General features: G+C 45.5%; 1 protein-coding gene across 1 annotated transcript; it reads left to right on the forward strand.

Annotated features, from left to right (window-relative positions):
- The first annotated feature begins 710 nt into the window (after nt 1–710).
- LOC110735228 (AAA-ATPase At3g28580-like) lies at nt 711–15583 on the forward strand. Its single transcript, XM_021915411.1, has 3 exons — nt 711–1301; nt 2455–2599; nt 14406–15583. The coding sequence occupies exons 1-3, from the start codon at nt 877–879 to the stop codon at nt 15312–15314; spliced, it is 1479 nt and encodes a 492-aa protein (XP_021771103.1). The 5' UTR covers nt 711–876; the 3' UTR covers nt 15315–15583.
- The last annotated feature ends 933 nt before the right edge of the window (nt 15584–16516 follow it).

A 16516-nucleotide genomic window follows, 5' to 3' on the forward strand; every position in this document is an offset into this window, starting at 1 on the left:
ATAATGGTTGCCCAACTATTGTAATTGGGTCAATACTAGTTTTTTTAGTAACAAATTAGAATCAAACTTTATTATAAAATATATTGTTAAATAAATACTCCCTCCGTTCCTTATTGATAGTTCTCTATGGACAATTTTCACAGAATTAATAAACATAAATAAGTATTAAAATTAAATTGAAAAAATAAATTTACATTGGATATGCAAAAAAGTTGAGAGAAAGTAATAAATGTATATGAAAAAAAACAAAATTTACATGGAAAAGCTAAATTTACCAAATATTATTGCAAATTTGAGGAAATTTTGGTAAAAAACTAATATTATTAGTTGTTCGAAAATACAAATGGGATGAATATTTTAGAACTAAAATTTAGCCATAAAGGACTATCAATAAGGGACAAAGAGAGTATTAAAAATGTATTACTTGTAAAACAAAACTTTATAATATATGGAGTATCAATTTTTTTTTTTACAATTTTTACTCCGTATTAATATCTAATCATATACACCGTCCTCTGTATATTTAAGGTTAAATTAATGTATTTCAAATTTAACTTATAAAATTCATAATTTAGAGATATAAGAGTAATATTTATTTATTTTGTACTTGTATATCAACTAGATTATTTGAATGAGCCCCTTACCAAAATAAATACTAAATAAATAAATGAACCTCTTAAAAGTCCATCCAAACCCCACATGATCTTTTTCTTAACATTCTTTTTACAATTAAATTAGGGAAATGAACTTGCCTCTTCCATAATCCTACTGCAACACGCAACTCTTTATATACTTCGTATTTGGCTAGCTCCATCACTCTAAAAATTAAATTTGTGAGATCCTATCGTACAAGACTTACTCGACTTGTAATCAAATATGGAAATGTTTTCATCACAATTTGGCTCTGGCCTTGCCGGTCTAATGTTCATTTGGACAATATACCGGCATTACCTCCCTCCCAAATTACATGAAGCTATTGAGTATTTCACTTCTCGTTATACTCACAAATTGGCTAGTTATTTCTCCCCTTACCTCGATATCACCTTCGATGAGTACTCGAATCGATTCAATCGAAACGAGGCCTACGACGCGATCCAAAGCTACCTCGGCGACAAATCTTCAACGGAAGCTAAAAGTATGAACGCTGATTATGATGAAGGTGCCAAGAGTTTGTTGATAAAATTGGGAAATAATGAGGAGATCATGGATGAGTATAAAGGTGTTCAAGTTTGGTGGTCTTTTGTCAAACAACATGTTGAACAAGCAGCTATCTCTTACTTCAGAAACTCCAATGAAAAAAGGTTCAAATCTCTCCATTTTTCAAGTTTATTTTTAATTAGTCATTCAAGAATTCATGATATATACATTAATTAAATTAATTAACATCTCTGTTTTATTTAATTTCTGTCTTAAAGAGTTAAGAATATACCTTTTTTTAGCAACATTTCTCTGTTTCATTTTGCTTCCTATTTTGATCGAAAAGTTGAGGGATTAGTTTATTTTGTTGCTTTTTGATTGCAACCAAACCAATGAACCAATCATTTTAATATCTTCTTTGTCATCCCATTTCTATCCAATGGTTGAAGTATGTCGAAAAGTTCTGGTTTTATTTTATGAAAAGTTGCTTTACACGGCCAATACCCCCCACAGTTGCCATTTCGGCTTGAGTTGATTGGTTAAACACTTTGGGAAGTTGGGGGAAAATGGTAAAATATTTTCGTCCTTTAAGTGAAATTAAAACCGACCTTAAAGGGAATGTTAGATACCACCATTTAAAATGATTTAAACCGCCATTATTTAGTGTAAATGGACAATTATGGCCTTAGTATTTCACCAGTATCTTCCCTCTTGCCACCAATTATTAACACCTCGACATCACCACCCTCATTGACAACTAACACCACCACCACAATGAACGGCGATGAGGACCACCACCATGACCATTGATGACCACCACCCTGACCAACGACCCACCACATCCCCGTTTTATAATGGTAATTTAATTACATTTTATCACAAATAATTGATTTTTAGTCATTTAAAATGTGATTCTTTACTAATAATTTTTATTTGTATTAGATTACTTTTATGCATATTGGGGTAACTTTTATTTATTTTAGGGGTAACTTTTGATCAATCTAGTCTATCTTTATAGTTGATGTACAATAATTATTGTACATCAGATTTTTTTTAAAGTTTGTACAAAACATATACGAAATATATTTGATAGAGTAATATAAATCTGTCCTAAAATTATTTATCAAGTCATATGAGTGATCTAATATTCTTTTTTTTTTTAATTTATTCTTGAAACATAGTGATATAATATTCTAATCACTAGCGTAGTAAGATTTAAAATTTGTAAAAAAAATTATCAAGTCATTCAAGAGATAAAAAGTTTAAAACAGAGCTTATGACTTCATTATTTTACTAACAAATGTTGAATTCAAACAGACACTACACATTGGTGTTTCATGCCAAGCACAGAAAGTTTATAATGGACAAGTATCTACCATATGTTCTAGAGGAAGGCGAGGCCATAACAAATCGAAACAGGAGGCGAAAGCTGTATACAAATGATGATGATGACATGTGGCTTAACTACTGTTTGGGTCCAATTTAGTCCAATTGGGCCTGGTCACTGAATGATCCAATTAAAAGCCCAAGGTTAAGGTTCAACTCTCCAAATATGCTAAAGTCAAAAATCAACATCCTCAAAGCCATGTCAAGGTCAGTCAACGGCCCAATCAGCTTGGCCCAGCCCAACTGACTTCCGGGCCCAATCCGCCTCCTTCATTAGCCAAGGTATAAAAGCCAACAATTTGGTCAATCCTTGGTAAGACAATAAAGCCTCAAGCAACTAAACTCTTGCACAGCTTTCTCTCTCTAATATACTGACTTAAGCATCGGAGGGGCCTTCCTCGGCGTCCCCCCCGAGGCTAGTTTACGTGTATTTGTTGTGCAGGAAACCCTCGGCTCCTGCGTCGTTCGGACCGAGACCAAGTTCCCTCAAGATAAAAGGATCTTCCGAGATTCGATTGTTTTCATCCGAAACAATTTGGCGCCGTCTGTGGGGAACGCTACTAAATTTCGCGTCAGTCATCAAACACTCCGGCAGTCGCCATGACTAAGAGTGGAAAGAGTTCCAAGAAGGCTAAGAAGGGAGGAGGCCGGATTACGGTGAGGGAACGCCAGCCGGTTTATCCCTCCCCGGAGCAAGCCTCTTCCGAATCGGAGGCCCCCATTTCTCCGGAAAGGGAAGCCTCAAGAGGTCCTAGCCTCCAGGAGGAGAACACCTCGCACCACACTCGGCAGCCGGGGCCATCCCCGAGACCGAGTGGCTCAGGTGCGAGGAACTCCCCGCCGCGCCATAGCGTGCAATCCAGGTCACATCCGCGGGAGACTCCTCCCTCCGGACCCTCCACCGAGGAAGTGGCCAGAGCAGTGGCCATCTGCATGGAGTTCCTTAAAGCTCAAGGGGCTCCAATCCAGATGCCTGATGATCACCAGCCGAGAAACCTGAAAAGGAGGATCGGTCAGGATGATGGTGGACAAGTTCCACCACATAGACAGCTCGGCCAGAGGTGGCGAGGGGACACCCGAAACTCCAGTAAGGAGAGGAGGAGGAACCCTCAACCCTCTGACCACTCTGAAGCTCAGAATTCCATGGGGCCCTCCAAGGACCCGGAATTCGCCCGCCAAAGCGTTCACGAACGCTTGGGTTCGAGGGAGGTGAGTGTGCATAGCCGCCTCACCTTCCCAGAGGATACCGGACCCCACCCAACCTTGTCTCAGCCGGGGACGAAAACCACTTCCACCTCTGAGAGAGGAGGGAGCGAGGTCCCTGAGGCTGGGTACAAGGGGAAGGCGGTCATGGTTCCATCGAACTCGCCCTTCCAGAAGTGGATTCTGGAAGAGCATGTGCCAACGGTCAAAATCCCGGCACATATTACTTACGATGGTACCTCAGATCCTAAGGATCACATTGCCTCTTACGAGGGGCACATGTATCTGAACCCGAGGTCTGAGGCTACCTGGTGTAAATACTTTCCTACGACCCTCAAAGGTGTTGCCCAATCCTGGATCACCAAAGGGCTCAAGGAAGGCTCCATAACCGGTTGGAACGACCTCTCCAACAAGTTCAAGAGCAAATTCTCTACGGCCAACCGCCGAGAGAAGACCACTGCAGAGCTAATGAGTCTGCAGCAGGCGGAGGACGAGAGCCTCCGCGACTATCTGACTCGCTTCAGCAACGAGTCATCCGGAATCACAAGCCTGGATCAAGGCCTGGCCGTGTTCGCGCTACGGAACGGCCTCCAAGCTGGAAAGTTCCTGGACTTCATGGTCATGCATCCCCCGCAGACCCTGGAGGAAGCCTTGGAAGCATCGGATAGGTTCATCCGAGCCGAGGAGTGGAACAGATCCAGGTCTCAGTCTCGTCCGAGAATTGAGAAGCCGAAAGGGCAGCAGCCCGAAGTCTCGGCGCAGAGGAAAGGGAAGGCTAAGGCCTCAGAACCGTCCTCTGCTGCCGAGCCGAAGAAGGAAAGACACTTTCCCTACACGGGAAGGTACGATTCATACACTCCACTCTCCCTTCCCCGTGCTAAGATTTTCAGCACGACGAAGGACGAGGGGAGATTCAAAAAACCTCGTCCATTGCCTCCCTGGCATCAGACGAGGGGAAAGGACCAGTGGTGCGAGTTCCATGACTCACCCGGACATCGCACCGAGGACTGCGTCCAGCTGAAGGACCAGATTGAGGATCTGGTCCGCAAGGGGTACCTGAGCCAATACCTCGCGGACAGGCGCGAGGAGAAAAAAGCTGAAAAAGATTCTCGGCAGGACCTCAACTTCGCTCGGAAGAAGGATAAGGGACCTCAGGGCAAGGAGTCCCTCGACATCCTGGTTATTTCCGGGGGAATCTCGCAAGGCACAGCCAAACGCCAACTGAGGGGTCTAACCCATCAGATTCATCAGGCTGAGCTTCGGCAGTCCCAGTCACCGGCGCCGAACATCCTGTTCACAGCCGAAGACTGTGAGGGGGTGGTATACCCCCACGATGACCCACTAGTAATCATTCTGGGCATCGCCAACCGCAACGTCTGGCGGACCCTCGTCGACGGCGGTAGCGGGGCGAACATCCTCTTCCGAGGAGCGTTCGACCAGCTGAGGATGGGAGCCGAGCACCTGGCCCCCGCACCCTACCCGGTGTCTGGATTCAACGGCTCTTCATCGTATCCTGACGGGAAGATTACACTTCCTGTCACCATCGGCGAAGGCCGAGCAGCTAGGAATATCATGGCCGAATTTTTGGTCGTAGATGCTCCATCTGCATACAACGTGATCATGGGGAGACCCCTCATTCACGGCATTCAAGGAGTCGTCTCCACGTATCATCAAATCATGATATACGTTTCAGACGAGGGACGCTCCGAGAAAATAAAGGGCAGTCAAAAAGAAGCCCGCCGATGCAATCACCTCAAGCCATCCACGTCTCGCCGAGGCGACCGTGGCGATGGGGAGGAAAAGCACCGGGACCGAAACGCCAAAAAGCCGAGAGGCTCAGACGTTTCGGCTAATGAAGCCCCAGACAACGAGAAATCTGATGGGGGCCAAAAGGCTGACTCCGCCTCAGAGCCGAACGACTCTGATGGCCAGCCGCGGTCAGGAAAGTCTGCTAATATTGATAGCAGGCCGGAATTCGAGGAATCCAACTCTAAGAGCATGGAGACGGATGACCTGACCGAGTCAATAGAACTGACCGTAGGAGATCCGAACAGATGTGTTAGCATCGGGTCGTCACTGGAGCCAAACACCCGTGCGGCACTCGTCCAACTCCTACGGGCCAGTGGAGACGTGTTCGCCTTCTCAGCCGCAGAAATGCCCGGGATTGATCCGGACTTCGTCTCCCATAGGCTTAATGTCGACCCCTCCAGTCGACCCATTAAGCAGAAAAAGCGGAACTACTCCGCCGAAAAGAACCAGAACATCGCAGCTGAGGTCGATAAGCTCCTAGATGCTGGGTTCATTGAACCCTGTCAGTATCCGGAGTGGCTGGCCAATGTTGTAATGGTTCAGAAGGCAAATGGTAACTGGAGGATGTGCGTTGACTTCACGGACCTGAATAGGGCATGTCCCAAGGACTCCTATCCGCTGCCGAGGATCGACCAACTGATCGACTCGACAAGCGGGCATGCTCTGCTCAGTTTCATGGACGCATTCTCGGGATACCATCAGATCTTCATGCACCCCGAGGACCGAGCTAAAACAGCGTTCATAACAAGTTCCGGGTTGTACAATTACAGAATGATGCCCTTCGGATTGAAAAATGCGGGGGCAACATATCAGAGGTTGGTTGATCAGGTTTTCGCCGAGCAAAAAGGCCGAAACATGGAGGTTTATGTTGACGACTCAATCGTCAAAAGCATAAAAGAAAAAGATCATGTCACGGACCTAGCCGAAACCTTCGCCACCCTCAGAAAATACAAAATGAAGCTGAATCCGAAGAAATGTGTCTTCGGCGTGAAGTCAGGCAAGTTCCTCGGCTTCATGGTCAGCAAGAGGGGGATTGATGCAAACCCCGCCAAAGTACAAGCTGCTTTAGACCTCCCCGAGCCGAAGACAAAAAGGGATATTCAGCGTCTAGCCGGGAGAATGGCTGCCTTGTCCAGGTTCATCTCACGAGCCTCAGACAAAGGGCTCCCTTTCTTCAAGGCGCTGAAGCTCCAAAATTCAAAAGGCATTGAATGGGGAGACGAACAAAAGTCAGCCTTTCAGCAGCTCCGTGAACACCTGGCTCAACTCCCAACACTGGCAAGGCCAGTCGTAGGAGACATCCTATACTTATACGTGGCGGTCAGTCCAGCCACGGTAAGCGCGGTGCTGCTAAGGGAAGAAGAAAAAGTTCAACAGCCGATCTATTTCGTCAGCCACACCCTGACGGATGCCGAGACGCGCTACCCACTGTTAGAAAAAGTGGCTTATGCAGTGGTGGTGGCTGCTCGGAAGTTGCGACCCTATTTTGATTCTCATCAAATAGCGGTTCTAACTGATCAGCCGTTAGAGAAAGTCCTCGGCAAGGTTGAAAAATCCGGTAGACTAGCAAAGTGGGCTTTCGAGCTCACCGAGTTCAGTATCGGTTATCAGCCGAGAACAGCCATCAAGGCGCAAGCCTTGGCAGACTTCTTGGCCGAGTGCTCCTATCAGGAGACTCTGGATGCAAGGAGGAAAATCTGGACCGTCTTCACGGATGGGTCCTCCACCGTGAACGGTTCGGGGGCAGGGGTCGTCATTACCTCTCCCGAAGGCAAAACCTTCGAGTATGCACTAAAATTTTCATTCAAAGCCTCTAACAACGAGGCCGAATATGAAGCAGCCATTGCTGGCTTAGACCTGTGCATATCGTTGGAAGCCGAGCATGTCTACCTCAAGACAGATTCTCAGCTGGTCGCCAATCAGATCCGGGGGGAGTATGAGGCTAAAGAGCCTTCAATGGCAGCTTACCTCACAAGGATCAAATCGACAATTGCGAAGCTGAGATCTTTCGAAGTAGAGCTGATCCCAAGGGGTCAAAATGCTCAAGCGGACGCACTCTCCAAACTTGCAAGCTCGACTCTGACTGAGTTAAGCCGTTCTGTCTATGTGGAGGTGCGCCGAGAAAAGAGTGTAGCCGAAGCAATATCAATCTGCTGCGCTGCACTCGAGCCGAGCTGGATGGATGACATCCTGGCTTATAAACTCAGGGAAGAGCTCCCCGAGGATAGGAATTCGGCCTCCAAGATAAAGCGGATCAGTTCACGATTCCTCGTCTTCGGCGGCCAACTCCTCAGAAAATCCTTCTCCGCTCCATTATTGAAATGCGTGGGTCCAACGGATGCCGACTATATTCTCCGAGAGATTCACCTCGGCATCTGCGGAAACCACATAGGAGGGAGAACCTTAGCCCACAAAGCTCTCAGGGCAGGGTATTTTTGGCCTACAATGATCTCGGATGCAAAGAACATGGTCAGAAAATGCGAGAAATGCCAAAAATTTGCACCGGTAATCCATCGGCCATGCCTAGATCTCCAGCCAACCCCCCATACAAAAGAAAGTGGCTGATAGTCGGAATCGACTATTTCAGCAAATGGATTGAAGCGGAAGCTGCTTCAAGCATATCTGAGCAAACTGTCAGACAGTTCATCTGGCAGAACATAATAACTCGGTTCGGCATCCCAAAAGTTTTTGTGTTCGACCACGGCAGACAGTTTGACAACCTGCCCTTGCGCCGATACACTGATCAATTCGGGATAAAATTGGCTTACTCCGCGGTTTGCCACCCTCAGAGTAATGGCCAAGCCGAAGCCGCAAATAAACAGATCCTTAACGCTCTCAGAAAAAGAGTAGAGGATCAAAAGTCCAAGTGGGTAGAGGAACTTCCGGGAACCCTCTGGTCACTCCGGACAACCGAGAAGGAGGCAACGGGGCATTCACCTTTTCAGCTGGTGTATGGATCCGAAGCAGTGCTTCCAGTGGAAGTGGGCTCAGAAAGCCTACGAGTGAATCTCTTCTCAGCCGAGGAAAATGAGCAGCTCATGAAAGAGTCCCTCGACTTCCTTGACGAGATTAGAGATCTAGCCCGAGAAAGGATGGCTGCACACAAGCTCAGAATGAGCAAGTCCTACAACCGAAGAGTCTATCAACGACCTCTCAGAGTTGGGGATTTAGTTTTGAGGAATGCTGCAGCTGTTCAAAAAAGTCGCATTCATGGCAAACTCTCAGCATCTTGGGAGGGACCTTATGAAATTTATCAAGAGCTTCAGCCCGGTACCTTCAGACTCAAACAAATGGATGGCACCGAGCTGAAAAACCATTAGAATGCCGATGTGCTCAAAAAATACTATGTGTAAATCCTTCGGATAGTACAATCTATGTAAGTACACTGATTTTGTTTACAAAAAGGCCATCGAGCCAGTATTCATTCAGATTGCGTGTATTCTTTAAGTCTTTATGCTTTCTACGGTTTTTCAAAAATTCAAGGTTTCATTCGGCGCTGTCCGGGGTATTGCATAATGATGCCTTGTACCTCGGCAAGCTGTAAAACCTGCCAAAAAAGGATACAAGCCCGAAGTATTGCATAGTGATGCCTTGTACTTCGGAGAAGCTGTTCCTTTGGGCAAAAAGGCCATAGACTTATCCGAAACATAGCCTAAAAAATAGGAACTGATAAAGCCCCGAAGTATTGCATAGTGATGCCTTGTACTTCGGATGAATCAGTTCCGGGTGGTAGTTGCAACTCTGAAGTATTGCATGATGATGCCTCGTACTTCAGATAAACTGCTGCCCCGGCATGGTGTTTCGGATAGTTGTTCCCTTGGATGAATTGAAGAAAGTGTCACAAGAGTACCATCTCTAGAGTGAAAACTCTCAGGTGGGAAATCAGTACTTTAAAAACGGATGTAGAAAATAAAGCAAAGTGTTCAAAGATCCTCGGCTTAGCCGAGAAAAATTATCAGCCATTCCAGAATTCAGAAGACCTCATCTTCAGATTTCTGGGGGGGCAGAGGGAAATAGAGAAATGGCACAACTGATCTAATACCCTTCAGCTCAGCCGAAGTTTGATACTTATGTCAGTTTTTTCACAAGTTGAAAACATCCGAGTACAAACGGCAAAAAGAAGTCTCAGCAGAAATGATTCTCGCTAGCCGAAGTTCTGCACTTAGCAAATATTTGAAAGATCATTCAAAGAAAGCAGTAAAGTGCGAAGACTGGTAAAGCGAAGAAAAAAAAATATACACAAGAAAGCTGAGAAAGTGAACTTCTTTGAAATAAAAATGTTGAATTACAAAAATAGTCGGCAGCCGCCCACAAGCGGAAAGTAACAGCTGCCGAAATACGTACAGGCAAAATAAAAATATAATAAGCTGTTGTACGATAAGGCAAGCTGAAGCAAAAAAAAACAAAAGGCAAAAATTCAGAAAGCGGCAAGTCTAAAGTTGAGCGCATGATGAACCGCAAGATTCTGAAGACGACTGCCCGAGTTCCTATGCTTCAGCCTGAGGATCAGACTGATCAGCTTCATTGGGCCCAATGGTGGTCTCAGCTCCAGCAGCAGAAGAAGCAGGCTTTGCACTCTGCCGAGCCTCCCTTTCTCTCTGCTCAGCCTCCAACTCCATCCTCTCAGCTTCTTCCTCGGCTTCCTCAGCCTTAAGGATTTCAGCTTCGATTGGAGTGGCATACTTCATGTGAGGGTCTTCGGGATCTTGGACCCATTCAGCACATTTGGACCAGTCCAGCTTCGGCTCAGCATGAAGGCAGACCCTTCGGCACACTCTGAACCCGTTTCTAAAACCCATTTCATACTCTTCTTGGGTATAGATACGGACTTTGAGTAGAGCCTCAGCATCGGCCAACTTCTTCTTCGTCTCCTCCAAGTCTTCCTCGGATCTCTTCAGCTCATCGACGAGCTTGGAGGAGGAGCCTTTCAGCTCGGAAAACTCTTGCTGAACCCGGGAAGCCTCGGCCTGAACTTGGACCATTTCTTCCTTCTTGGCAGTGAGCTGATCCTCAGCCTCTTGTAGCTTAGCTCTTTGAGCTTCAGCAGCAGCAGCAGCCTCTGAGAGTTGGACGTCTTTGGCCAAGAGCAACTCTTCAGCAGCCATTCGGCTGGCTTCAAGAGCCTCTAGACGCTGCTGCACTTCAGCTTGTGCAGCAGTTCCTTCTTGAATTCGGCTCTCAATAGCAGCCTTGAATTTGGAGACGTCCACTCCCATATGCTCCTGGAGGAATTTTTCCCCTTCCATCAGTGGGGGAAAAACCTCCATCTCCATAGCATCGCAGAAGGTTTTCAGAGCTTCGGCAGCTTTTTTACCGTACTCCTCAACCTCCTGCTGCTTCTCTTCAGCTGCTGCTTGCTTCAGCTTGGCAAGCTTAACTTCCTCTTCAGCCACCTTCCTTTCGTGCACAGCAGCGTCCACCCTATCTTGTAGGGAATCTATCAGCTCTACAGTGAGAGTCTGATTGTGCACGAACTGAAAACAGGGGCACAAGTTAAAAAAGTAAAAAATAATAGCTGAAAGGTTGAGTTCAGAAAGAAATCAAGGCAAGGAAAATTACCTGCATCATCAGCAGTTGGTTAGACCTGGCTGGGTCAGGAACTGATCTACTGGATTCGCCCATCCCAGCAGTGGCCTTCAGCGACCAGATCCTTGCCCTGTCTACTTCGGACATGCCAGCAAAATTGCCGAAGTAGGCTGCAGCTCCTTCTCGGTTTTGACCCCATATGAGGTCCCAGATGTGATCTGGGATTGGAATTCGGGGGGCCGAGAAACCCATTTCTCCAGAATGCAGAGTCTGGAAAGAAGGGAAGGACGACGATGGAGCTTGATTAGCTTTGGTTGTCTCAGCATCGTCCTTCTCAGAGGAGTCAAGTACTATGACCTCCTCTTCTTCAGGGGTGAGGACGAAGGCCTCAACCTCTCTTGCGATATCTGCCGTGAAGCCTTCAGCACTTGACATCACGACATCTTTATTTCCGTGCTCAGCAGCACTCTCCTTGATTTCTTCTTGGACCCCTCCCTTAGGTTCGGGAGTCCTCTGATCCACCTCCATCTCAGGAGGTGGCGGAGGGGTCTTTTGAGGAGATTGGGGTGTTGGCTGGGGAACCCTCGGCGATCCATTGCCTTCCTCAGGTTCCCTTATTGCGACGCCGATGGTCATCGGCCTCTGCTGAAAGTCATGAGGGCCGATGATGGCCATCCTTCGGCGCCTTTTCAGAAGGGGCTGCTCGTCCATATCTGAGTCTGAAGACTCTTGTATTTGATCTTCGGGACGAACAGGAGCTTTGCCTTCTCTGTGTCTGTTACTCTCTTCAGACTGTAACAGACAGGGGGGAAGAAGAGTGTGAGTAAAAAAAAAAAAAAAAAAAAAAAAAGAAAAGAAAAAAGTTGTCTGAAAGCTCACCGAGGTTTTCAGCAAAGCCTCGTCTTCTTCAGCTGCTCTAGCTGCAGCTTCGGCTTCAGCAGCTCTGGAGGACCCTTCTCCTCCTTCACAAGCCTCAAGTACCCGTGCAACCTCTTCGGCTGTGCGGGCAGCTTCAGCTTCTTCGTTCAGCAGCTGAAACCAAGGGTCTCTCTTCTTCCACCAAGGCTTCTGCCTCTGATACAGAGCAACAGCCTCAATTTGGAAGTGGGAAGAGTCTAGGTGAACCTCTCGGCGCCTTGGTTCAGTGATAGGGGGAGCCCGATCAGTTACGACTCGTTCTCGGCTGACGCCAAGGCGAGCGTAATCAATGCCGACGTTGGTCTCGTCCCGTTCTGAAAAAGAAAAGGGGAGAAGTCAATTCAGTTAGTTCGGCACATCACAAGAAAGCAAAATGAAAGAAGAAAAGAGATAATTAAAAGGCCTCGGCCCCAGCCGAAGAAGATTACCATCCCTAAACTTTCGGCTGAGGCCGACAGCTGCCAGCATATTCTCTTGGAAAACATAGTGCGTATCGGGGAGCCAAGTCTCCGGGATATGCTGCATTCGGCCGCTGCCTCCCCGGTTCGGCAGCTTGCCGAAGATGTTCTGCTGATTAAGGTTCGGGTCTGGCCCGCTATCTTCGGGAGGACCTAAACTTCCCATATCAGGATCCGGCTCGGCAAGATACCGGGGAGCGCTGAAAACATAAGGATGGCTCGGCTCCGTGGGCGCCCTAACCCAAATCCATTGACCTCTCCAGTCCTTGTCTGAAGAGTCGTTCGGCCACATGGTTAGGAACGGGGGCCGAGACTCAATCCGATACCACCCAGAACCATGGCTTCCGTGCCCACTCTGAATATTTGGCACTAGCCGATGGAGCTTTCTGAAGCAGTGCAGGTTCGGCACGTATCTGAAGAATTTGCAGACCCATAAGTACGTCATTACCCTTCGGATGCTGGTGGGGGTCAGCTGGCACAGGGAAATGTTGTAATGGATCAGCAAGTCTCGGACGAATACGTCCAAAGGGAACCTCAGCCCATACTGAAGCTGTCTCGTGTACACCCCCACATACCCCGGGGGTGGACGATGGATTCTATCGGATGCTGAGGGCATTCGGCACCAATATCCATCAGCTTCAAAAATGCCGTAGTGCAACTCAATTTGCTCAGCAAATCGATATTGATCGGCGTTCTCTACCCACCATGAGTAGGGACGGTTCTTTATCATGGCCGAAGCTACTTCGGCATCCTCCCACTCTGAAAACCCTGGGAGGATATCCCAAAGGACAGCGGGAACTTCATCATCCCGTCCTGAAGCTCTCACCCCCTCAGCCCTCTGAGGAGGAGCCGAAGAAATGGGAGTCGCCCTAACCCCTTCAGCAGGGTCAGACTCTGTCCTTCGTCCATTCCAGGTCCCAATCCTGTCCCTGGGATCGGGGATTAGCCTTGCTCTTCTTGGAGCACGGGCTCCACCTCTAACTCCCCTCACCATCGACGAATTTCGAAGGAAAAAGTCGAAAAAGGGGAAAGAGTGCAAAGTCGAGGAAAAATGAAATAAAATCAAAGGAATTTACCTTGATCTGAAGCAAAAGCCGCCGATTTACGAATTGGTAGTGACAGGTCTCAGCTTCTAAGCTTAATGCTCGGGGAATTTGCGAAGTTTTGATGCGGGCTCTTGAGCGTTCTTGAGAATTCTGGGTTTGTGTTGATGAGTGAGTGGGGAGAGAAGACGCGCCTCTATTTATATCTCCAGAAATGGGAATTCAAGGAGTCTGCGTTTCAATTTCTCTCAAGCACCCCACTAAGTAGCCGTTAAACACACGACCTTGCAGTTAAATCGCCCACTACCCGTCCAACTTCCGCAATTATCCACATTAACTGTTGTTATCTCATTAATCATGGGTTAATTACGGTTTAAATTCACATTTTTGGATCAACAAATCATTCACTTCCCTCCTTTTCTGATTAAATCAAACCCGACCCGTCATCCTTCCAAATCGGGTCTGGGGGGCAAGTTGTTTGGGTCCAATTTAGTCCAATTGGGCCTGGTCACTGAATGATCCAATTAAAAGCCCAAGGTTAAGGTTCAACTCTCCAAATATGCTAAAGTCAAAAATCAACATCCTCAAAGCCATGTCAAGGTCAGTCAACGGCCCAATCAGCTTGGCCCAGCCCAACTGACTTCCGGGCCCAATCCGCCTCCTTCATTAGCCAAGGTATAAAAGCCAACAATTTGGTCAATCCTTGGTAAGACAATAAAGCCTCAAGCAACTAAACTCTTGCACAGCTTTCTCTCTCTAATATACTGACTTAAGCATCGGAGGGGCCTTCCTCGGCGTCCCCCCCGAGGCTAGTTTACGTGTATTTGTTGTGCAGGAAACCCTCGGCTCCTGCGTCGTTCGGACCGAGACCAAGTTCCCTCAAGATAAAAGGATCTTCCGAGATTCGATTGTTTTCATCCGAAACAACTACATTGATTTCAAACACCCTGCAAAATTCGGGATGTTGGCAATGGAGGAGGATAAGAAACAGATGATCCTCGAGGACTTACAATGGTTCAAGGGCGCGAAAGACTACTACGCGCAAATTGGAAAGCCATGGAAGCGGGGTTACCTTCTATATGGTCCCCCTGGAACAGGAAAATCAACACTAGTAGCAGCCATGGCTAATCTCCTAGACTACGACATCTACGATCTTGAATTGACATCAGTTAAAAATAACAAGCAACTGAGAAGCCTATTAATCGAAACAACTTGTAAGTCCATCATTCTGATTGAAGATATAGATTGTTCATTGGACTTGACAGGACAAAGAACAGAGAAAAAAGAAGGAGGTGAAGAAAAGGCTGGCGAAAAAGACCCTTTGAAGGATAAACCTGCAGGAGAAAAAGAAGTGAAAGACAAAAAGAAGAAAGGAAGTGAGGTAACTTTGTCTGGTTTACTAAACTTTATTGATGGAATTTGGTCAGCTTGTGGAGAAGAGAGGATTATTGTGTTTACGACTAATCATGTGGACAAACTCGATCCTGCTCTAATTCGGCCTGGTAGAATGGACTTGCACATTGAGATGTCTTACTGTCGATATGAAGCATTCAAGATGTTGGCTAAGAACTATCTACGGCTTGAATCACATCCTTTGTTCGAAACCATTGGGGCGTTGCTAGAGGAAATAGATGTTACACCAGCTGATGTAGCCGAAAATATTATGCCTAGATCAATCAAAACTACTACTGCCGAGGATTGTTTGAAGAAATTAGTTGTGTACCTTGAGAAGGCAAAGCAAGCAAAGAAGTTGAAATCTGAGCAAGAACTTGTGTTGGAAGGTGAAGAGAAGTTAGCATTGGGGGAAATATCTGGTGAAAAGAAAAACATGTGAGAGATTAACATAAATTTATTATGAGTTAATCAATTGTATTAATTTAAGTAGTGAACAAAAATCATGTAATCGTCAAGTTGATTTGATAATCAATTACTACAGAAAATAAACGCGGGTGAAATCAAATCAAATGTAACAAGTATTCAGGGCCGTTTTTGACTTTTGTGAGGCTATGGGCAAAATAACAATTAGGGGCCTTGTGAATTTAATCATGCAATATGCACTAAAAAGTGATTGCAAATGAAGAGTACTTTTTATTAGGCTATTTATGTTATATTTCCTACGGGTTTTTTTTTATTTTTTTATTCCAACTTTTAGAATTCAATCTTATTTACTTACACTCCTTTAATCATCTTTTGTGATTTATAGGTTGGAGAAATAATAATATACCTGACATCTTGTCAGATTTTCTTCGAAATATACTTTTATAATATCAACCTTTTATATAAAAAACCATGTATAAGTTATAACATGTGCATTGGCATGGCAAGCGTGAAACCCCCAACGTTGCGATATATTGCGACAAAAATAGAATAAAGGAAGTAAAAATTAATAATCAATTTCATACAAACAATACTACAAAATATATACTCTAAATATAGCCAATAGGTTTCGAAACCATGTAACTAAATTCTAGGAAATACAAAACAAATCTACACCATTGAACCACTTAGAGTCTGCTCACATTTACTTAATTTCAGTTCAGTTCCGTTCAGCTCTAATCAGTTCAGTTCAGTTCAGCTCAGCTCCAATAAGTTCAGTTCAGTACAGCTCTTAATTTTCCTCTCTCATAAAATATTCATTTCAGCTCAATTCAGTTCAGTTTAGCACCAATCAGTTCAGTTTAATTCAGCTTTAATCAGTTCAGTTCAGTAAATGTGAACAGATCCTTAGTTAATTTTTTTTACAGATTACAGGGAATTAATTTTTATGCATTAAGTACTACGTATATAAACTTTTGCATAAACAACTTTTTTTTTTTAAGAAGTCCTGAAGATACTAATTTTCATTAGTTAAAGTCATACGGTTTTTACAATTGAGACTAGTGAGATTAGACACCCTGACCTCACACTTGAATTTCGGAAGTTTGTCAATTACTCTAAACCCTAACTAAAAACTATAATATGCTATGAACCTTATTCTTATATAGTTAGTCGGTGACATAACCCCCTGTAAAGTGAGCTATCAATATTTACTAATGC

Source organism: Chenopodium quinoa, unplaced genomic scaffold (genome assembly GCF_001683475.1).
Source record: "Chenopodium quinoa cultivar QQ74 unplaced genomic scaffold, ASM168347v1, whole genome shotgun sequence".
NCBI lineage: Eukaryota > Viridiplantae > Streptophyta > Magnoliopsida > Caryophyllales > Amaranthaceae > Chenopodium > Chenopodium quinoa.

Excerpts from the sequence above, each read along its gene's own strand:
- LOC110735228 (XM_021915411.1), top strand. The coding sequence starts at position 877 with ATGGAAATGTTTTCATCACAATTTGGCTCTGGCCTTGCCGGTCTAATG. Across the intron at positions 1,302-2,454 it reads AGAAACTCCAATGAAAAAAG|ACACTACACATTGGTGTTTC; the intron begins GTTCAAATCTCT and ends GAATTCAAACAG. Across the intron at positions 2,600-14,405 it reads ATGATGATGACATGTGGCTT|AACTACATTGATTTCAAACA; the intron begins AACTACTGTTTG and ends TTCATCCGAAAC.